This window comes from Archocentrus centrarchus, chromosome 17 (genome assembly GCF_007364275.1).
Source record: "Archocentrus centrarchus isolate MPI-CPG fArcCen1 chromosome 17, fArcCen1, whole genome shotgun sequence".
Lineage (NCBI taxonomy): Eukaryota > Metazoa > Chordata > Actinopteri > Cichliformes > Cichlidae > Archocentrus > Archocentrus centrarchus.
Window position 1 is genome coordinate 27,167,532 of NC_044362.1, and position 23,373 is coordinate 27,190,904.

Here is a 23,373-nt window from a genome sequence, read left to right on the forward strand (position 1 = left end):
TTTTTTTTTTTTTTTGGACCATTCTCTGTAAACCTTAGATGGTTGTGTGGGAAAATCCCAGTAGATCAGTTTCTGAAATGCTCAGAATATCTGGTACCAACAATTAGGGCATGTTCATACTTAAATCACTTTTCTTCCATATTCTGATGCTTGAACTTAAACATGTCCACTTTGTACCTAATGAAGTGGCCAGTGAGTGTTTTGCTATTGTGACAACTAGTTTGTATATTTTCAACTGAATACTCATAACCTTATAGATAGAAAAATAAGTTTCATATGGATTATGTAGAAATGTAGAGAGAAACTATTTGCTTGAATAATGTTGGTTTTCTCATGTTGGGCTCAGAGCACAGCCTTTTTTTAAACTCCAGCTTATCTCGGCAACACATTCGGAAAGTTCCTTCTTCTATTAAAGATGTTTTGAAAATTTTTTATTACATAGATATATATGCAACTGCATTTAAGTTTTCTATAACCCAACATTTAAGATGCAGTTTTCTTAAGCCAGGTATATTTGTATAGCAAACATCAGTCTTCATTTACATCATTTTTAGTCAACAAAATATCAGTGAACCTAAAAATTTGCAAGAAAATAAGAGAAATGCATTCTCATTGAGAGAAATGCACAAACAGATGAAATGGTGGAACATGTAGACTGAGCTTTCATAATCAGTGCTCAATATAGGGAACTGGATGCAGTTTGTACAAAACATGTGCAATACCTCAGAGTCCAGCTCCAGACATTTCAAAGGTTAAAAAACAAAAAAACCTACACAGCAAATACTATAAGAATTTCAATTAATATCAGAATGTACTTGTAAGTGGATATAAGCATTTTTTTCAAACCTGTTTATGAAGAATTAACTCCTATGTGGGCATTCATTCATAAGTGGAGGTACAAATAGATAAAAAAAAAATCACAGTAACAAAAAAAGTTTCAATAAAATGTCTCTTAAGGAAACTATAGCTGCTCACAAACACTGTACTGATGAACAATTACAAAAGTCACATCAGCTGTGAACCTATCAAGTACAGTGTGTCCTAACCAGTTTATTCAATCTGTGTCTTTGCATTAAGGAATGAAAGCTTTTTGGATGTGCTGTATATAAAGTTATTACAGTTTTTATTCAGTCTTTTAAAAGTTTGTTTACAATCCTGATATACTGTACAGATTTTCAGGTGCATGCAGGGAAAAGTAAACTGCTTGTGCCTGACTTTTATTTAAACACTATTATCACATTCTAACTCAAAACCAATACTGTGTTGGTGCTGATTGTTTCTGGCATCAAATGTTAATCTATGTTAATCTTTAAATGCTCACATTTATGTACATAGTCTGTTTGTGAAGTCAACACTTACGTTGTTAAGTAGAAGCCACTGTGTAGTTTGCAAAATTAACTTTACTATTTCCCAGTTCGTCTTTAGTTGCGAACCGACCAGGTTTGGTTTCTGTTTGATCTGATGATGTTCCCTCAAAGAGCTTAGCCATGAAGCCAAAGCCATTCTCCTTGATGTACGATTTCCCAGCAATGGTGTAGAGGACTGGTGTGGCACAGCTGCTGATGAAGGCCAAAGCTGAGGTCAGTGGGCGGCTGGTTTGAGCGATCGTGTCCAGTCTGCAGGGAAAAAGTTTAAAAGCTGGATTTTTGACATTAATGGTGACTTTTTTAAAATAAAGTACCATTACAACTTTGTCAGACTGACTCAAGTAGCCCTTTATCAACATTATTGTGTTCATTTGTGGGCTTTTAATTGTAAAAATATAATTCTTATAGAAAGTTTTCATTTAGTCCAGGGGCAGGCAATTAATATTACCAAGGGAACACAGAAGAAACTGGGACTGTTGTGGAGTCTTCCTGACCCGTCCTTAATGCAGTGATACCTGAGGGCCCAAAGGTCACGGGCATCCAGTATCAGTTTTTAGCCTGGCCCCATGTGCACAGAGATTTCTCCAGATTCTGAATGTTTTGATGATATTATGTACTGTAGATGATGAGATATTTAAAGTCATGGTTTTACACTGGGGAACATTATTGTGAAATTATTTGTTCGGTACCAACTTTTGAGACATGGTTCTGTTATCAAATTCAAAATGAACTAATTTTCATTAAGTAGAAAAATGTCTTGGTTTAAATATTTGATATGTTTTCTATGTTCTATTGTCACTAAAATATGGGTTTAAGAGATCTGCAAATCATTGCATTCTGTTTTTTACATTTTGCACAGAGTCCCAACTTTATTTAATTAAATAACTGTTAGCCATTTTCAACCATTTTTAACCATTTTGGACTTAGAAGTTACATTTTGGTGTATGTTGTTACACGCACAGAGACAAACTACCAATATCGGCCTAGAATTATAGAATATGGTTATTACTTCAAGTGTTATTACCGCACTTGTCACAATAAAAATAATCAAAAAATGAAAACATGCTTGCTTTCAGCAGAAACACCTAATGATTAGATTGTACTTCAGTAACTCATAATCAGCAGCATGTTTATGAAAATGAATAAAATAATGGTGAAAATCTTTTGTTACACACCTGTGTCTCATCACTGAATTCCATGAGTACCACTCAGCTGCCACCTTGAGTGGGGGGAAGAAAAAAAAACACTCAGTATTCACTCAGAAGCTCAAAAATGGACCTAGAAGCAATTGTTGATCAGATTTGATTAATGGTAGAGAACATGCTCTCACACACCTGCATCATGTTGATGACATGGTACGGCAGCCAGAGCAGGCCGGAGGTGATGACGACAGCCAGGATGAGTTTCTCGCTGCTGAGCTTTTGTTGGAACTTGGTCTCCCTCATGCGTTTCAGGATGAGAACATAGCTGGTTATAATGATTGCGTAAGGAATAATGAATCCTGCCACTGTCTCAAAGGCATACTGAAACATCACCTGCACACAAGAGGATATAAGAAAAAAAAATCTTCCTTAGAGATTAACTGATTTCTCCAAATAAGGAAAAACACATGAAGTAGAGCCAAAATGGTTAAACAGTTTAAATTGATTCAACAAATGAGAGGACAAAATGGAACATCTTCAAGACCTTAAGACAAGTCATGTCTATGTCTATGATCAGAAAAGACCCATTGTGCATAATAAATGATTTTACTCTATATTTTTTGACACTACTACTTTTGAACCTTTACTTAAGGAGGACTTTTTCTTGTAAAATAAAAATGTTTACAATGAAGCATTGCTACTTTTATGATCTTCAATCACTATAAAAGTTAAGTTGAGCTCAAGAACCTGAAAAATAAAACAAACAAACCACGCCCAGTGTTTTCCCTGACACAGACCAATAAGTAATCAACAGTTGAAACAAGCAATAAAATAATTTTATGCTTTCAGTTCTGTGTTTAAGTTATTTTTTAAGCAATGTATATAAATTGCTTAAAAAATAACTTACAGTAAAGCTGCAGGTAGCTTTAATGCCAAAATATAAACTCTAATGACTTTTAACACAATAACAAACACACCTGCAACATTTCTGTCATCCTGGTTTCAAATGGGGGTTATTGATGCTGAGAGAAACCAAATTTTATCGGTCTACTTCTTCATAAAATCCTAATAAACTGTAGACAGATACCTGTATTATTTTTTACTTATTTTTTATTCAGCACTTTTGTGCTGATGAAACAGGAAACTTTATTTTAATGGCAGAACTGTGTTAGTCTGTTAGCTCTTCATCACCCTATCTTGAAATAATATAAAACTGACGTGAATCAGCAGGAGTGATATCAGCCGATGCAGATGTTCTGCCACGTTATTGGTGCATCTTTATTATGAAAAGTCCATTTCAGCTTGGCGTTCTGGAGCTTTTGCTCAAAGCACATGATTGCATTCAGTAGCTTACTCCCTATGTCATGGCCTCTCTGATCTGCAGATGCTTTTTGATGGCATTATTTAGATGAAAATAAATATTATTCTCAAAATAGTCATATGAGTGGCAGACAGAGAACACCACAAGTGTACTTACATGTTTAGGCAGGGTATGACTGGGCACACAGATGTATCTTTTATTGTTCACGTCTTCAGTTTCTTCTTTCACATTTCGAAACACCAGTGATGGGATGGATATGACCATCACCAGCACCCACATGCCCATGATCACCCTCCTCACAACCTTCCTGGTGATCAGGTGGGACAGTGTGTGTGGAAACACCACAGCCACCAGCCTGTGCACGCTCATCAGTGTTATCAGAAAGATTGATGCGTACATGTTGGAGTTGCACAGGTAGAACAGGATTTTGCACATGGTGTTACCAAAGATCCATGTCTGCATGCCCAGGTAGATGATGAAAAAGATGATGAGGGCCGTGAGGAACCCATCAGCACATGCCAGGTTGAGGATGAGGAGGGTGGTGACTGAGCGCTGCCGAATGCGAGTCAAGATGCTCCAGACAATGAAGAGATTTCCAGGGACACCCAAAAGGAAGACCAAGCTGAGGATGACGGCACCGATGGATGTGGAAAAGTGATTTTCCACAGGATCATCATCATCACCAGGGTCTGGGGTAGTGCTTGGGTAACTCATGTTATCCATGATCGAAGAACTTTTGATCCTGAAGACAGGAGAAAACATTAAAACTTCAAATATGAACTCATTATCATCCATCCATCCGTCCATCCATCCATCCATCCTCTTCTGCTTATCCAGTTCAGGGTCAGAGGGTGCCTGGAGCCAATCCCAGCCAGATGGATGCCGGCCAGATGATTACTATGAACCAAGGACCTTCTTGCTGTGAGGCAACAATGCTAACTACCATGCTGCCCTATTATTATTACTAGCAACAATAATAAGGTGTTTTTTTGGATAAGTAAACATCAGCTCTGTATTTCAACTGTCTGATACCTCCTAAAACTGGACCATAGCTGCAAGCACAGATTCTGCCTGTGTCCAGCTTCATAATAAAAGGTTTTAATTCTTCACCAAACAGGAAACAAATACACATATGCATCTTCAACCAGTGATAACAGTTTTATATTAAAAAACAAACAACCCCCCCCCATCTTGTCATTACAGTTGTGCTCAGAAGTTTACATACACACATCATCTGTCATGGTCCTGGGCTGGTGGCCCAGTGTTTTGAGTTCCTTTTTGCGTAGCTTGTATTTTTCAGGTTGCGTTTCTCAGTGTTTCTTTTAGCTTAGATCCTCTGTTATGGTTAGGTGTTCTGTTATTTAGTTATTTGTTTGCTTTTCTAGTTTTCCTTTGTTCTGGTCTTCCCCGTGTTCCTGTGTGTTTTTGTCCCTGTGTTCTGAGCCTTTTCGTGTTTAGTCTCACTTCCGGTGGATTCTTATGTGGTGTTTAGGTTCCCTGTATTTTCTAGTTCTCGTGTTCTGTTAAGTCTGTGTGTGTGTCATGGTGAGTCACTTCCTGTTTTGTTTTGGCACTCCTGTATTTTGCTTCCTGTATCCGGTCTTTAAGTCTGACGTCATTTCTGGGTCCAAATGCTCCTAAATAAAGAGCAATGGCATAACTAATGACTGTTCACTATTAAAGATGATTGTAACATACCTTATCAACTGCAGTCATTTCCGCTTCTCTTTCTCATCAGCAAAATGTGAGCCCAGTGTGTTTTCTTTGTGTAGCTGGCTCCTAACCAGCCTGTTTATGTGAAAGCATTTACAATAAAATCTAAGCACCAATTCAGCTCTCGCTGTGTGTCCTGCACTGAGGTCCTCCCTGCCTGCCGCAGCAACCGTGACATCATCTGCATGAACGTCATGGTAATTTTGGGCTTTTAATGAAGTTCTTTTTCCAGAGTGGAATGATTGTACAGCATAAATCGTTAATGACCTTAAAAAACAAGAGTTGGATACCAGTGTGATTTTCTCAAATCCACACACGGTAAAAAGTATAAATAATAAATGGATCGAAAACTAATGTCCCAGAGATGTTCTGTTGGATTTAGGTCAGGCAATCAGTGTCAGCTGACACTGACTAGCAACCCCGTCTGCTACTTTAATTGGCTTGATGCTATACTCTGTTTAAAAAGTGTTTCCAGTTAATGGCGGGTTTGAGCCTCGGTGGTTCCTGGGTTGTTCCTGAACATCAAAACTAATTTCCTCTCATCTGAGGGTGACAGTGTGAGTCTTCTTCCAGAGTCTTCTTGCCAAAGTAGTGACACATCTGAATAACTTATACTTAGATACAATTTGATGATCTTGGAATCTGCAGTTGTTTAGAAATGGATCCAAGAGACCTTCCCAACTTGTGTAAATTTACAGTTCTCTTACTTAGCTCTTCACTGAGTTCCTTGGTCTTGTCCATTGTTATGAGTATTGGTCAGTCCAAGGAGCGCTGTCAAACAAATCCTTTTTATGGCAAAGAAAAGCTACCAATTGTAGTCAAACCTGATCACTAACAAGAAGATAATAAACCTTGTCAAGTTAAAAGACATTGTAGAATTTCACCAATACTTACTTAAGTGAGTGTATGTATATTTATGACTCCATGTGGATCAGAGGAAATCCAAAAATAAATTCAAACTTGTGCACACAATTCTTATTTTTTGAAGTTAGTAAAGATTTATGCTGTACAATCTTTCCAACCTGGAAAAAGAACAGTTTGACGAAATCATCAAGACCCCAAATTACCATGACACTCATGCCCATGAAAAGTGATGTTTCTATCACATCACCCTTCTGCATTTAAAAAAGAAATTCCCCTTAAGGGAACACAGTTTGCTTTGATGATTTGGGTCTTCCATAATACACTGCCAAAGTAATCAAGGTATAGTAGTACATAAATAACTAAATAAAAAAGATAAAAAAAAAACTCATTGACTAATTGTGCTTTTTTTTTAATATATAAAAGAAGGATGTCTGCTACCCTGACACAGCCTCTAAAATATTTGCATCTGAGCTTGTAGTCAACGATTCAGCTCAAACTCAGAGGCAGCATGTTAAAACACGCCGAACACTGCGTCAAAGAACAGCATTTCAGTATTAAGACAGAAACAGTTTTTTTTCTTTCCCTCTTTGACTCATTTTGCACACTGTAGTAAAACCTTTGGTGCATCCGTGCATTCACTGATCATAATGAAAAAAAATTAAATGTGAGTGAGAGAGGGAAGATTCTGCTTCATTTTTCTAAGATTTTAGGTTCAGAAATGGGCCATCATCATCATCATTATAATTTCCTAATTTCCTTTCTCTGGCACCACTAATTATTTCCCCCTGATGGCTTAACATGAAAGTAAATGGGTAAACAAAGTGAATTATCGACAGACTTAAATCACCAGCAACCCCCCCCCCCCCCCAAAAAAAAATATATATTTGCTATATTTGTTAGTGTAAGAAATGCACAAATCTGCTGATTGTTTGAATTCAGTAAAAAGGAAAAAATATGATGCAAATGATTCAATAAGGTCTGTAAACAAGTGAAACTGACAAGCAGGGAATAGCACTGTAAACAAAATAAATGGTGTGATTTTCTTTTTTGTTTTATTTCAAGCATTTATTTGGATACAAAGTAAACCAGATAAAAACTGAACTGTCACACCCTCTAAAAAGTCTAAAAATCATCAAAGAATGGCACAAAATGCCAATAACTTTATATGGCATACTTTATATAGGATTCTATTGCATGTAATAGGTTAGTAAAAAAAACATCTGCTATGTAAGAAATAATTGAGTTCAGAAGAGTAACTGATGATTTTAAGCTTTAAAATGAACTCATCTGACAAAACTGTCAAGAAGAAGTTCAAAAGAAAAGGTGCTAAATGTTTGTTTTATAATAACACTCACCTTTTCAAAATGTGTTATCTCTCAGTGATGTGCACCAGATTAGGATGTTGTTGTGTAATGAAACGCACCCGAGGAGTATAAATAATTGCTGGGCACACAAGTGCAAACACGCATTTAGAGAATACACACACATCAGCAAAACTTGCCTATTCATACAAGTCTCCGTCACTGAGAGGAATGTTGATTTCCATGGAAAGGTGAGGAGGAGAATTTGGAGAAACATGACGCTCATGGACTGCGTAAATGTCTGTTTTTTTTTCCACCTGTGTACATCCAGGAATGGATATGCTGTCCATGCATGTCCAGCTTTAGTGACATCATGTTTCTCTTAATCATCTGCACTGAGCAGCTGAAACAGAGACGCCAAAGTAAGCAATCAGAGAACTCACCACACACACACAAACAGAACCTAACCTTCTTGGTAGATGTTAAAACACACACACACACACACACACACACACCAAAGACCAAAAAATGAATGAAACAGGTACACTAGAGGGGCAACAATGAGACCCCCCCAAAAAAACAAAGCAAAACAAAACAAAACAAAACAAAACAAATGGCTTTACAGGTGGAGGTCACTGACATTTTTCATCGCTCATGTTTTCTGGCTGTTTTTTCATTAGTTATGTATTTGTTATAGCAACATTCCTGACCATGGTTAACAGCTTTCTGTATGTTCAAAACATGTCACATATATCTGTGATTATTCCAAAGAATCATGACCTTTTACCCATGTTAGTAAGCTCCTACTACCAAAGAAAAAAGTGACTCACAATGTACTTTTTCAGAAAGCAAGTCATAATTTCAGACCTCCTCCTCCTTTCCTCGTCTAGCGCCTCCATGTTATCAGCCTGCCTGCATGGCCACAGCGCCAGCTGCTGCTGACTTTTGTATGTGTGTGTCACAGGGATAATTTAGTTTAATCTCACAATTTACCTCTTTCAGAAGCACTGTTGCCTTGCATTACTGAGCAAGGCAGGTCTTCTTTATCTGCTTTCATGTTTTTCTTCTCTGATTTCCTGTTTTGCTTCTTCAGACTGTAAGGACAAGAAATGTCTCAATGTGTGGCAAAGCAGTGGCAGAGCCAGAGGATCTTTGAATGTGGTCAGTACTTGTCAAAAGTTTGGACATGCTCACCAATTCATATGAATGAGTATGTGTGTCTAAATGTTTGACTGATACTGTATACTGTATATATATAGTACTTATATATAGTATATACTCATTAAACAATGCAAACAGAACTGGTAAATGTTAAAATAAATAACACATTTAAGCAGACTCATCAGTTAACACAAGAATATCTGCAAGACTGCTGGGACAAGCATATGGATGCTACCCACCACATGAATGCAAAGATATGTTTAGCTGCCACAGCAGCTCCCATCAACCACACGTCAAAAGGTCTTACAATAAACTAATAAACATCAAAGGGCCTAACAACTGAATAAAACTATTATTACTCAGTTGGATCATAAATGCACAGAAGCAAATGTCCAGTGCATGTAAGCATCTTAATCGCTTGTTACATTTACTGCTGCAGATTGAAGTGCAGCCACTCATGTGATTGTAATGAACTCCTTCGCAGCAAGCTGTAGCTGCTGAGCTTTCCAACAAAGTGATCATCTCATCTGACCGCTGACATCAGTAAGACATTTTCACCCAGGGAACTGACGCTCACTGGATATTTTCCATTTATTTGGGCCAGTCTCTGTAAACCCTGGAGATGGTTGTGTGGGAAATCTGAGCAGATCAGCAATTTCTGAAATACTCAGACCAGCCCATCTGGTACCAACAACTTTGTACCTAATGAAGCGGCCAGTGAGTGTATATTTGAAATTTTGTTTTGCCATTTTGGCAGACAGCTTGTTCATATATTTTAAACTGCATACTCATATCCTTACAGATCCCAAAATTAGTCTAACATGTATTATGTAGAAATGTAGATAGAAATTATTTGCTTGAATAATGATGGTTTTCTCATGTTGGGCTCAGAGCACAACCCCTTTTTAACTTAAATGTATCTCTGCAACACATTACAGACATCTTGGACATATCTATAGATGCTTCTTCTTGTATTAATTATAGAGATTTTTACTTTTATATTTGTAAAAAAAAAAAAAAAAAAAAAAAAAAAAGGCTCACATTTAAGTTTTCTGTAACCTAATATTTAAGCCAAGTATATTTGTATTGTAAACAGTAAACATCGGTCTTCATTGTCGTCATTTTTATTTACCAAATAATGGTAAATGGTAAATGGACTAGCTCTTATATAGCGCTTTTCTACTCAGTATGAGCACTCAAATAGAATTAAACCAAAGAAATTAATTCTCACTGAGAGAAATAAACAGATGAAATTGGGGAGTGTGCACTGAACTTTCATGCAAGTTTTCAAAATTATAATAAGTGCTCAGTGTAGTCACTGGACACAATTTCTGCAAAACATGCACAACACATCAAAGTCCAGCTCCAGACATTTAAACAAAAAGCTACACAGCAAATACTTTAAGCATTTAAGTGCATTTAAATAAAGGAACCGTAGTGGCTCACAATCACTGTATTGATGCGGAATTACAAAAGTCACATGAGCTGTAAACCCATCTCCATTTTATTCAATCATTTAAAAAATTATTTACAATCCTGATATACTGTGCAGATACACAGGTGCATGCTTGTGCCTGACTTCCACTTAGACTATTATTACATTCTTACTAAAAACAAATGCAGTGTTGGTGCTGATTGTCTGTAGTCTCAAATGTTAAATCTGCATCTTCCCACCCCTCTTTCCTACACCTTTCCCAGGGCGGCAGCCGGATGGTGGTTCAGGGGTCAGGCTGACTGCATCCTGGGGTTGCTGCTGGCCCTGGGGGGCATCCATTCACCCCCAATTCAGAGGGTGGACTGATGTGGATGAGTGTGCATCTTTGTGCCTTTGTCCCTGGTGCTGGGACGCCCAGCCTCTGGGGCATCGGCTTCCTGTTGCTCTGGCCTCTTGTTCTTATCTTTTTTCCCCATTTTCTCCTCCTTTTTCTTTTTTCTTTCTTGCTTTTTTCCCCTGACTGTCAGCTCTGGCATTATACACTTATGTGAACAATAACATGAATGATTAAATTAAAAAAAAAAAAAAAAAAACACTACCAAGAGGAGCCTGTAGAGAATTTATAGAGCTCATCTTGGAAAAGCAAATGTGTTTGGCACAACAGTGCATTCAGATAATAATTCTGATTGCAAAAGCCGCCAGACAAGACAGGCTAAAAAAACATTTTCCATTTAAAGCTTTACACAATTTTAAATGCTCTCAGTTATGTACACAGTCTGCATTTTGTGGCATAGATGCCAGTGGGTGGTTGGTGAAATCAGCTTTATTTTTTCCCAGTTCATCTCTAGTTGTGGACCGGCTATTCTTGATTCCTGTTTGCTCTGAATATGTTCCCTCAAACACCTTGGCCATGAAGGCAAAGCCGTTCTTTCTGATGTAGGATTTCCCAGCAAAGGTGTAGAGGATCGGGTTGGCACAGCTGCTGATTAAGGCCAGAGATGAGGTCACTGCACGGCTGTTGTCAGAGATATCATGCAGTCTGCAGGGAAAAAAAAGTCTTAAAATTGACGTTTTGACGTTGGTGATCTCCACCCTTTTTATATGAAGTACCATCATAGCTTTGTCAGACTGACTCAAGTAACCCTTCATTAACATCAATATGTTTGTGTGCTTTTAAACCTTATTTGTAAAAGGGGAATTCTTACAATAAATTTTCATCTAGTCCAGGGGCAGGCAATGAAACTGGAGAAACTGGAACTGTTGTAGAGGGGCACACCAATAAGCTGAACTCAATTCTGCTCAATATTTATTTAATGCCTTTATAAACTTTATAATCTGTAGCTTACAACATCATGAATGAAGTCCAGGAAGCTGTGATTGGCATTGTCACTGGAATGTGCATGTATTCAGTTGGTTATGTAGAAAGTGTATAAATGTTGTTGTACTTGATTTTAATTTGGTGCCGGTCTCTTTGACACTGCTGGAATTGCTGCTACTAGAACACAGAACACACACCAAGAAGTAAGTAGCACTCATAAGAGTCACCTTGTGCGAAAGAAGAGTTGCATGATGTGTGAAATGCCCTTTTTTTTTTTATGTGAGCGCTCAACAGACCTGAAGCAGAAATTTTGGCTTGTGTCTCAGATCCCAGAGGCTATATTGTCTGGGGGCTTTTGCCCCCTAGTAGGGTCTTCCAAGGCAAATTGGTCCTCAGTGAGGGGCCATACAAAGAGTGATTCGGAGGAACCTTATGAGAGGAAGCTCAAGGGAATAGTTTACCCTGCCTGGAATAGGGTTACTGTGGCCCCACCATGGAGTCAGGCCTGGGGAGGGTGCTCGAAGTAGAGTGCCTGGTGGCCGAAGGAGCCCGAACTTGTGTGTGAGGTTCAGAGATATCGGCTACACATAGTCAGGCTCACCTCAACGCATGGCCTGGGCTCTGGAACCAGTCTCCTGGAGAGGGGCTTGACTCTGTTCCAGTCTGGAGTTGCCTTTGGTGAGAGGTGGCGGGTTGGGGTGGGTGTTCTTGTATCCCTTTGACTGGCTGCCTGCACAGCCGAAGTTTTGGGAGTTTTTAATGTGTGAATGAGAGGCTTGTTTCCCTAAACCTTCGGGCCAGGGAACAGGGCCTGATTGCTGTTTGCGCTTATGCGTCAAATGATAGTTCAGAGTACCCAGCCTTCATGGAGTCACTGAGCAGGGTGCTCAAGGGCACTCCATCCAGTGACTCCATTGTCTTACAGGGAGATTTCAATGCTCACGTGGGCGACAGCAGTGAGGTCTAGAGGGGCGTGATTAGGAGGAACTGACCTGAAGCCAAAAGGTGTTCTGTTATTGGATGTCTGTGTAAACTACAGTTTGTCCATAATGAACACCATGTTTGAACATAAGGATTCTCATAAGTGCACGTGGCACCAGAACACCTTAGCCCACAGGTCGATGATCGATTTTGTAATTGTATCATCAGATCTGCAGCTGTATGTTCTGGACACTCGAGTGAAGAGAGGAGCCGAGCTGTCAACTGATCACCACCCGGTGGTGAGTTGGATCAGGTGGCAGGATACTGGATAGACCTGGCACATCTAAATGTATAGTGAGGGTGTGCTGGGAATGCCTGGCAGAGGCCCCAGTCCGCGATATCTTCAACTCCCACCTCCAGCAGAACTTCAACAGCATTCCAAGGAAGGCTGAGGACATTGAATCTGGTCCATTCAATCCCTGTACAACTGCAGTCAGACCTTGGTCCGTACTGTCGACAATAAGTCAAACTTGATTCCTGTGGGTGTGGGACTTCATCAGGGCTGCCCTTTCTCACAGATTCTATTAATTTCTATGGACAGAATTTCTAGGCGTAGCCAAGTAGCATAAGGCTTCTGCATTGGCGGCCTCAGAATCCCATCTCTGCTGTTTGCGGATGATACGGTCCTGTTGGTTTCATCAGGTGGTGGCCTCCAGCTCACAGCCAAGCGTGAAGCGGCTGGCATGAGAATTAGCACGTAAGGCCATGGTCCTCACCCGGAAAAGGGTGGAATGCTCACTCTGGCTCAGGGACGAGTTGCAGCCCCAGGTGGAAGAGTTTAAGTATCTCAGGGTCTTGTTCACGAGTGACGGGAGAAGGGAGTGGGAGAATGACAGACAGATCGGGGTTGGAAAGGTGCCAATTGAGGTGGTTTAGGCACCTGACTAGGATGCCTCCTGGGTGCCTCTTGGAGGAGGTGTTCCGGGTATGTCCTACCATGAGGAGGCCCAAGGGCAGACCCAGGACACGCTGGAGAGAATATATCTCTCGGCTGGCCTGGGAACACCTCGGTGTCCCACCAGACGAGCTGGAGGAAGTGGCTGGGAAGAGGGAGGTCTGGGCTTCTCTGCTTAGGCTGCTACCCCCATGACCAGCCCTTGATAAATGGAAGAAAATGGATGGATGGAAAATTAAGTGTTAGCTATTTTAACCAGTTTTAAATATTTTGGACTATATGCAGTTTGCTGGATGCTGAAAGTTGCATCTTGTTATATGTCATTACACACACAGAGCCAGAATACCAATATCAGCCTTGAATGAAGTAATAACCATATTCTGTAAGTGTTATTTTAACTGCTGATGTTTTTCCACTCACGTTTTTCTTATGGGCAAGTCCTTTGGGCACCACTTAGCTGCCACCTTCGGTGGGAAAAAAAAAACCCTACTCAGTATTCAGAAGCTCAAAAACTGATCTAGAAGCAGAATTATTGATCAAATTTTATGTAATTAACGGTAGAGAACATTCTCTCACACACCTGCATCATGTTGATGATATGGTACGGCAGCCAGAACAGGCCGAAGGTGATGACGACAGCCAGGATGAGTTTCTCGCTCCGAACCTTTCGTTGGAATTTGGTCTCCCTCAGGTGTTTCAGGATGAGAACATAGCAGATTATAATGATTGCGTAAGGAATAATGAATCCTGCCACTGTCTCAAAGGCATACTGAAACACCACCTGCACACAAGAGGATATAAGAAAAACAACAACAACAAAAAACTTCCCTCAAGAGATTAACTGATTTCTCCAATAATAAACTATAGCAGATAAAGATTCCGCATAAAAGTAAAATTACTCACAAGTATGCAGTTACATATTTATATAAATAATTATTTATATAAAAAGTGAATGAAAAATGTTTAGTTTGTGATATTACTCATTACTCTGACCTAGATTTACTGCTCCTCTATTGAGGTTTGTGTCCTAGTTACAATTGGGTCACATGTTGCGTTAGCACTTTACATATGACTGGGTAGTATTAGCAATTTATAGCCAAGAGCCTGTGTTGATTAGGTTTTTTTTTTTTTAAATCAAAATTTAAAGGAAATTGGGTTAGAGGGGGCCTCAAGGAATGTTCTGGCTTTAAGGGGGCCACAGCACTCTTGACTTTGGGAACCACTGCTCTGTCATGGGCTCCCTGACCTGCAGATGCCTTTTGATGGTATTTTATAGTTGAAAATAAATATAATTCTGAAAATAATCATATGAGTGGCAGAAAGTTAACTAACACAAGTGTACTTACATGTTTAGGCAGGGTGTGATGGGGCGCACACACGTTTCTTTTATTGTTCATATCATCAGTTTCTTCTTTCACGTTTCGAAACACCAGTGAGGGGATGGACATGACCATCACCAGCACCCACATGCCCATGATCACCCTCCTCACAACCTTCCTGGTGATCAAGTGGAACAGTGTGTGTGGAAACACCACAGCCACCAGCCTGTGCACGCTCATCAGTGTTATCAGAAAGACTGATGCGTACATGTTGGAGTTGACCAGGTAGAACAGGATTTTGCACATGGTGTTACCAAAGATCCATGTCTTCATGACCAGGTAGATGATGATAAAGATGGTGAGGGCCATGAGGAATGCATCAGCACATGCCAGGTTGAGGATGAGGAGGGTGGTGACTGAGCGCCGCCGGGTGCGGGCCAGGATGCTCCAGACAATAAAGAGATTTCCAGGGACACCCAAAAGGAAGACCAAGCTGAGGATGAGGGCACTAAAGGCTGTGGAAAAGTGATTTTTCATAGGGCTTTGATAATTAGGGTCTGGAGTAGTGCTTGGTAGGAATGGGTGACTTATGTTGTCCATGTTCAAAGAATTGTTGATCCTGTAAATAGGAGAAATAGTTAAAACCTCAAATGTGAACTTAGTCAGTGGTTTATTAACTAAAATTACAAAGTTACTTATGCAGCACACAAGTTGTAATTAGAAGGGATGTTTGTATTACATCACCTTTTGGTGAAAAAAAGAAATTCCCCTTAAAGGAAATGGTTTCTAGGTCATGGAAAGCTGCTCAAGAGGCAAAAGCTGACAGGAAGTACCCAACACAGTTTGTGGTGATGATTTGGGTTTTCCATTATACGCTGCCAAATCTGCGATAATCAAGGTAGAGTATTAAATAAATGACTACAGATAAAAAGGTGGTAGGCTGATATCCCTCTTCAAAAAAAAAGTAGTGTCTGCTACCCTGATGCATGCAGCAAGGACAAAAACATTATGACTTAATTAATATTTAAATGATTAAGTAAGGAAAGGTCTGCAAACATCTAGACAAGTGAAACTGACAAGCAGGGAATGGTAATCTAAACAAAATGGTTTAGAGGGTTAGGGTTAGAGTACCATCATTTTTTTTCCTATTTTTTCAAGCATTTATTGGATACAAAGTAAACCAGCATGTAATAGATTTCTAAAAAAAAACAAAAAAAAAAAACATCTGGAATGTGTAAATAATTGAGTTCAGCAGAGTAAATGATTATTTTAGGCTTTTTTTTAAACTTTAAGATAAACTCATCTGACAATTAGCTCTCAGAGACGTGTATTAGATTCAGATCTCTGTTGCTCCCTGGTTCTCACGGTGTTTCTGTGAGCTCAGATTATAACTAACTAAACCATGTCACACCTCACAGGCTGTAACATGCTGGGTGATTTGATGCATTTTATATATTTGTGATTGAATGTTTATTGGATTTTTAGGATCTGGGATTTGACAGTCGATAGTTGTACTCTCTCTATTGTAATAATTGTCATTTTTAATGGGATTTTGATGGTTTAAAGACTCTGATTTGTAGTTAATGCAAAAAAAAAAAAATCATGTAAAGCATTATAAAATACTGATTTGTGTAGTCTGTATTTTTACGTTATTTTATTAATACAAAAATGTTCACAGCTGACAGCGGCAGACGTCATACTGTGTTTTAGCTGATTATTAGACTATACACAAAGTTGGGAATATTCTTCTTAACCGATCATGTTCCAAAGGCATCTTTATGTTCTGACTGAGTCATACTTTGGGGAAAACTATATGGAACTCAAAAAGGGGTCAGCAGGTGTAAGGGGACAACTAATATGGTGATGTAAATGTCCATACATGTGGAATATTTTGACATTCTTCTGTGTTCTGTTAAAATAACTTTGAGTATGAGAGTCCACCAATTTTTTTTCATTTTTTCCCCCATTTGATCATATGCGAAGCGTAAACTGTTATTTGGTGATTGAATATGTATCAGTTGCCTATGTTTTTCCAGTTCCCGATGTTCACAAGAAATTCAGGAATGGCCCCTAATCGACAGGTGATTGAGATGTGTACTGCACAGTTTCTGCCACAAGGTGGAGCTAAATAGTGAGATAAATTGTTTGTGGAAGAAGTGGTAGAAGGGAAAATTTTTTTTTTTGATTCATGAAGGCAATTAAAAAAAAAAAAAAAAAAAAGAAGAAGTGATGAGTGAAGTTCTTGTTGGGCCACCAGAGAATGTTTTGGCAGACTGCAATTGCCGATGAAGGATCTTGTACTGGTGTAAAGCAAGAAAAATAAAGGGAGTGCCACGTACAGAATACGACAGTGTCCGCCTGATCTCTGGTTGCAACACAAAGGATGATAATTCAGAATATTCAGAAGTACTACTGTGCCAGTGTTAATTTCAGCTAATACTTTTAACTGCTGCATGACATTATGATAATTTACTCATACAAACAGACACTGATGCCGAATCCTATGTTTTATATCATTTCAGAGTAAATCTGATGCTTTTAACTGACAGGTACAAAACTACTTTGAGTAAAGGTTCACTCATAATTTCAAGTGAGTTTGAACATAGTTTAAGCTTTTTGTCCAGTCTCACTAATTTTAAACAAAATACAATTCAGGTAAAACAGGAATGTTACACAATCGTGTCGCTTAAAGTGCAGCAAGTGTCTACACATTTATGAGTCCTGTCTGTGTCAAGCTTGGAGTGAGCAAAAACAATAACAGATACAGGCTGTGGAAATCTAGTCTGAAGTTATGGTTTATTTTGTGAATACAAAAAAAATTTACACTTGACAGACATAGTCAGTGCATTGTGATTTAGCAACACACTACAGGTGTACTAGATTGCAAGTATTGTAATTTAACAGCACACTATAATCAGAATTGTCGTGCTGTCACCTACTGTCCACAGTTCCAGAATTACTGTGGGTTACAAATGGTTTCAGGACATTTCTCAAATTAAAGATGTGCTACATTAAAAGCACATCAGTAGATGAGAGGTATGATTCATTTAAACTATTAGAATTAACATTAGACGTCCAGCAAAACAACTGGTTTCTGTCCTACACACCTTAGCCTAACCTAGTCCATCTTCCAAAAATGGGTCTAGTTTGTAAATGATACTGCCTCTTGCCACAGACTTCCCAGCAGAAAATGCTGCTCTCTTCCTGAAATCTTTTGTCACTGGCTGTAGTGAATGATGGAAATTTCCACTTTCAGAAGTTCATTTGGTAATAAGGTTTGACCTCGTATTGAGTCTTTAAATCTTTCTAACTGAATATGGTTAACCGAACCACCTGCATCCTTTAACTCCTTCCTTTTCTGTTTCAGACCCAGAAGAATCCTCCTCAGATGGAGGAACCACCCAACTGCCACCCTGAGTTTTCTCCAATCCGAGAAGTAGGACAAGTACGCTGATTCATAGCATTTGAGTTCTTTCTTTTCAATCCAAGCAGTCTTTGCTTAACTATTGCTCGGTTGTTGGGTAAGCTTCCTAAATGGGATTTTCAGACTAATGTCCATCCTGAAGACATACAGATTTGTCCATAATCTCCATAAACCTTCTCTTTTCCTCCACAATCTTTTCCTTAAAATTCTGATTGTACTGGCTGGTCAACATTTCTTCCAAACAGAGATCCTATTAGCTGCAGCCACCAAACGTCCTGTTTGAGCGCAATTGTCATCTCCTTCTCTCAATGGACCATTTACGACCCAGCCCAGTACAGATCTAACAGCATATGGACCGTTCTGCTGACTATTGACAACCTCCCACGGTTCCAATAACTGGGGGGCATTAGTGCCAATCAGCAAGCCAACGTCTGCTGTTATGTGATATGGATGTCCGTGAGGTATGGCCACGTTGCCTGTCTCAATGTTATCTGTCGTCACAGGCATTTTGCGCTGTGTGAAGACCTCTGGGAGACTATAAAAGATGTCATTATACAGGCCTGAAACTTCCAATCCATTTAAAACATTAGTAGAGACAACCTTTTCCTGCTTCATCGTGCGTAGCAAGAAACTAGTTCTCCTGCCAGTAATGTTCATCTGTTCCATTAGATGTTCTGAACAGAAAGTTGAACTGCCAGGATTGAGAAATGTATGTGTTCGTATCACCTTTCCTCCTTTGCGTGATTTTATCTTCACTGGCAAGATAGACCAAAGGGCCTCATCCTTTCTGGCCCCTGTGTGGCCACATGTTTCAGAAGAAACTGGTGCGGCATTTCTTTCTTCAGCACTCATGTTGCTCTTTGGCTTATTATTAATGTGAAGAATACTAGGAATGCGCTTGGCCACAAACCTCACAAGCTAATCGCCTGTCGCAGTTCTTGATTTTGTGTCCACTGCACAAGCAACCAAAACAAAAACACCCTTCTCCTTCAAAAAGAGGATTTTATCATGATGTCTCTTGCGTACGAACTGGGAACACTCTTTCAATTGAGCAACACATGCATGCATTATCTGAATGTAAACTTCCCCTTTCACCTTTATGCATTTGGTATAACAACATTGGTTGCAAAGCTATTACATTTGGCCTTTATGGATTTCAATAGAGGCTTGGACCTGTTAGTACTCCTTTCTACTGGACTACACAGAGTGTGCTGAATGTCACTAAAAACTGGGTTAGAATCTTCACTTGTCATTCAACAAAGGCTGCCAGGTCACGAATTGTGCTCTGTGGCTATATCTTTCCAAAATATCATGAGCTATATGCCACCTCTGTCTCGGTTTGAATGGGAGCTTGGTCATAATCATTCTCATGTTAGTGGGCATGTCGAGCTCTTGCATGTACTGAAGCACTTGGATTATGTTGCAACAGCCATGAAGAAAAAAAAAAAAAATATGACCGTAGTGCATTCACATCCTCCGACTTTATAGAGGGCCATGCCAGGGCTTTCTCTATACAGGTGCTGGTCATAAACTTAGAATATCATGAAAAGGTTGATTTATTTCAGTAATTCCATTCAAAAATTGAAACTTGTATATTATATTCATTCATTACACACAGATTGATATATTCCAAATGTTTCTTTTAATTTTGATGATTATAACTGACCACTAATGAAAACCGCTGCTCCTCCACATCAAAAGGAGCCAGTTGAGGTGGCTTGGGCATCTGATTAGGATGCTTCCTGTCCGCCTCTTGAGATTATATCTCTCGGCTGGCCTGGGAATGCCTGGGAACGCCTTGGGGTCCCTCCGGATGAGCTGTAGGAGGTGGCTGGGGAGAGGGAAGCCTGGGCTTCTCTGCTCAGGCTCCTGCCCCTGCAACCCGGCCCCGGATAAGCGGAAGAGAATGGATGAATGGTAGTAAAGGATGACCAACAATTTTATGTTGCAGGGATTTTATAATTGTTTCTCAAATGCTCCTGCAGAAGCTCCTTTGCCACGATGTAGCCTCTATCTGGGACCATGTGGTGACAGCTTTGAACCAGCCTCCTAGGCTGTCCTCTTGTAAACTGTTCCAAAAAAAATATATAAACAATCCTCTCTATTTGCCTTTGATTCGATATTATGTTCAAATACCCTTATAAAATTTCGATAATGAAGAGGATCGCCATCAAATATTGGAATCTCTCGATGGTAAAGACATGAGGCGTTGTTTGACTAGGGCAGCTGTAATTTCATTCTGCCTCTTCATTATTGTGCACATGTTCTGGGTACAGAATCTACATGTGGCTGTTCAAGCTCTGGGGCCTGTTGCTCATTGAACGCTGTTATGAGGGAAATTTGATGCTTGAATTGTTGAGTTCGATGTCTTTCAGTGTCCCTTTTGAGTGGCTTTTGCATTTAGGTTTTGCATTGTTGCAGATGCACGTTGCTCTCCTTCTTTAAACTGTATCTCCTGTGCACCTGGATCCTTCAGTGATTTTAAATACATGTCTTAAGGAGGAATCCTATTCCACAAGGGTTCATATGCATTTGCAGCAGGATTAACCCCTTAACTGGCAGCAAATAAAATCACCTGAAACAACTACATAACACCCTCTGGTTATTATTGGCTCTGAACAACCCATTTCATAGCCTATTAATCGGCTGCGTCTGGTCCGCGGGCCGAATGAAGTGCATTTATATGGCAGGCTAGACCCGCCCATTTTGACTGACACCTCATTCGGCCAATAATGTTAAGAAATGGGTTTCCCAGAGCCAATAATACTCAGAGGGCGTCACGTAGCTTTGTCAGGTGATTTGGTGCAGCCAGTTACATGATTGGCCGAATGACGTGTCAATAAAAATGGGAGGGTCTAGCCTGCCATATAAAAGAGACTACAAACGGCCCGTCACCGGGCCCTTGCCAGTTAAGGGGCTACGCTTCGAGGAAGGTGTCTGAGTTTTTTCCAGATAAGACTTCATTCCATTCACTGATGTTTGAAAGCCACCTTCTGAGGCAGCTTGTGGAACTGTTAATTTAGCTGTTGTTGCAGCTATTTCAGCTTCCAGCTTAACCTGTTCCCTTTTCCTCCTCAGTTGCTCCTCCTGTTCTTCCAGAGCATGCTTCTCCTTCAAAGCTGCTGCACAAGTGAGAAGTACAGCTTTTTCTGCTTCTGCTTTAATGCGAGCAGATGATGTTGTTCTGACACTTCTGCTGCAGCATTTACCAGTCAGTGAACTTCCCTGGGTGTGTCTACTGAGTACACTGGATACATTATCATCAGGATTAATATATCATCATCCAGGTCAACCTCTTTACCACCAGGGTTAATAGAATCTAGGTTCTCACCAACATTTGTCAACCCCTTTTTCATATCAAAAATGGACCACTCTTCAAGCATTTTTGCAGCAAACCATGTGTCCTGTTTATCCTTTTCATCAATAGGCATCAAAGACACCAGAGAATCATGCACCGCTTTTGTTTCCCCACACAAATCAACCGTTTTTTCAAGCTTAGATTTTTACCTTTGTTATGTTACCATTACTCAAATAATCCTTAATTTATTTTCTCAAACCTTTAATCTTATTGAGTTTATTTTTCCTGGTATTTCCTGGTAACCGTTCTGATTTTTTCATCAGTGCTTTACAAGTCACTTTACCAACGCTTTTCACCGTCACATCAGATTTTATTTAATCTTTCTTACCAATGTCTCTGACGGTGGCTGCCTCTGCCACCACGCAGACACCAGTAAAGTTTTCGTGTTCGCTCACTGTTTTATTTCCTTCAATGATCGTCACAAAATCACATCCGATCGTTTATAATGTTTTATTCAGCAACCAATGCACTGGAATTACGCCTGATACGTGTGTGCACAGTAAAGGATGGCCATTATTATACCGGTAGCGGTACACATACCTCTGTGGACCGCCTTCTCAGCGGCGCTTTCTCAGCGGCGTCCTACCGTGCAGTGATGTACCGCTGGCTCTGCGTTTCCAGCCGGGAGACGTGACGTGTCCGTGTCTTTCGGCGTTCTTCCTCGTGGCGTACACGAACACTCCAAAATCACCAAACAGACCTTCAATCCAGGTAAGAATCCACTCCAAAGCTCTCCTGATTTAGTACCGCAATAACAGATGTTTTCTGCCCTATGCAGAGTGTTGGCCCAATGCCCAAAGAACAGAGTTTTTAATGTGTAGTGATTTGATCCACCACTTTACAGGCCACTACCGAGGGGCTGCTATGCCGGCGTGATTGCTTAATTGATGCGTCTCCGTGGGTTAAAAAAAATGAGAGCCATCCACCGCATCCATGCAGTGAAACTCATGTCATTAATTTCATATTGGTGTCCATAACAAATAAGCACTTAATATCTCGACACAAACAACTTGCGTGCAACCTCAAACTACAGTGACGGTCAAAAAAAACAAAACTGTGCGCTTCCTCACGACTAGCAGCACACCTGACTGTCATTGTTCCCTAATCTATTTAACCTGTCACCTCTTACCGCCCCCTAGTAGCAGACACTCAAACTACAATCAAATAATGTAAATCAAAATAAAGGACAAGAAATGGTTCTTACATGAACTAAGAAGAAATATGTCATAAAATGTAAAAAATTCTTATATTAGTGGTTATTATGGCTGGGTACTGACTGAATTTGATTTGGTGTGAGGCAATGCAGTACCCAAGTTAACGTGTCAAGACAACAGCCTTTCTTAAATGTAACAAAGCTCCTCAGTAATACTCAGATATTAAAAATTGCCTAAACATAAGGAGCAATGCAAGAAGCTCAAAAATCTTTTAATTTAGTTGTTTGTGTTTTTGTTGATGGCCCCAGGTAAGACAGGAAATATATGAAAAGAGCATACGGGAAGGATGTGCAGCAAAAGGTCTAACTGGCCTGGACTCAAACTGGGGACTTGCTGATCAGCAGCTGATCATTTTTGATTGAATTCTGAACTATCTGATAACTGGCAACACTTTGAGTCAAAGGCAGAAGAGCTGCAAGTTACGCGTGTCTACATTTCTTCACTGTGGTTATTAAAGTACAGACTTGTCAAACATTTAACCATACCTTGTAGCAATCTTAAAAATTGAACTTGCGTGTTCGTTTAATGAAAAGTGCAGGAGGCGCTCAATTAATCTCCAA

General features: G+C 39.8%; 2 protein-coding genes across 2 annotated transcripts; both read right to left on the reverse strand.

Moving 5' to 3' along the window:
• Nucleotides 1-409: 409 nt before the first annotated feature.
• Nucleotides 410-7,838, reverse strand: LOC115796065 (leukotriene B4 receptor 1-like). The gene is made up of 5 exons (XM_030752290.1): nucleotides 7,763-7,838; nucleotides 3,987-4,572; nucleotides 2,702-2,902; nucleotides 2,543-2,586; nucleotides 410-1,616 (listed from the first exon to the last, which is right to left on the reverse strand). The coding sequence occupies exons 2-5, from the start codon at nucleotides 4,551-4,553 to the stop codon at nucleotides 1,364-1,366; spliced, it is 1,065 nt and encodes a 354-aa protein (XP_030608150.1). The 5' UTR covers nucleotides 4,554-4,572; nucleotides 7,763-7,838; the 3' UTR covers nucleotides 410-1,363.
• A 3,202-nt stretch (nucleotides 7,839-11,040) lies between these two features.
• LOC115796292 (leukotriene B4 receptor 1-like) lies at nucleotides 11,041-22,227 on the reverse strand. Its single transcript, XM_030752616.1, has 5 exons — nucleotides 22,140-22,227; nucleotides 14,845-15,436; nucleotides 14,079-14,279; nucleotides 13,919-13,962; nucleotides 11,041-11,343 (listed from the first exon to the last, which is right to left on the reverse strand). The coding sequence occupies exons 2-5, from the start codon at nucleotides 15,415-15,417 to the stop codon at nucleotides 11,064-11,066; spliced, it is 1,098 nt and encodes a 365-aa protein (XP_030608476.1). The 5' UTR covers nucleotides 15,418-15,436; nucleotides 22,140-22,227; the 3' UTR covers nucleotides 11,041-11,063.
• Between the last annotated feature and the right edge of the window lie 1,146 nt (nucleotides 22,228-23,373).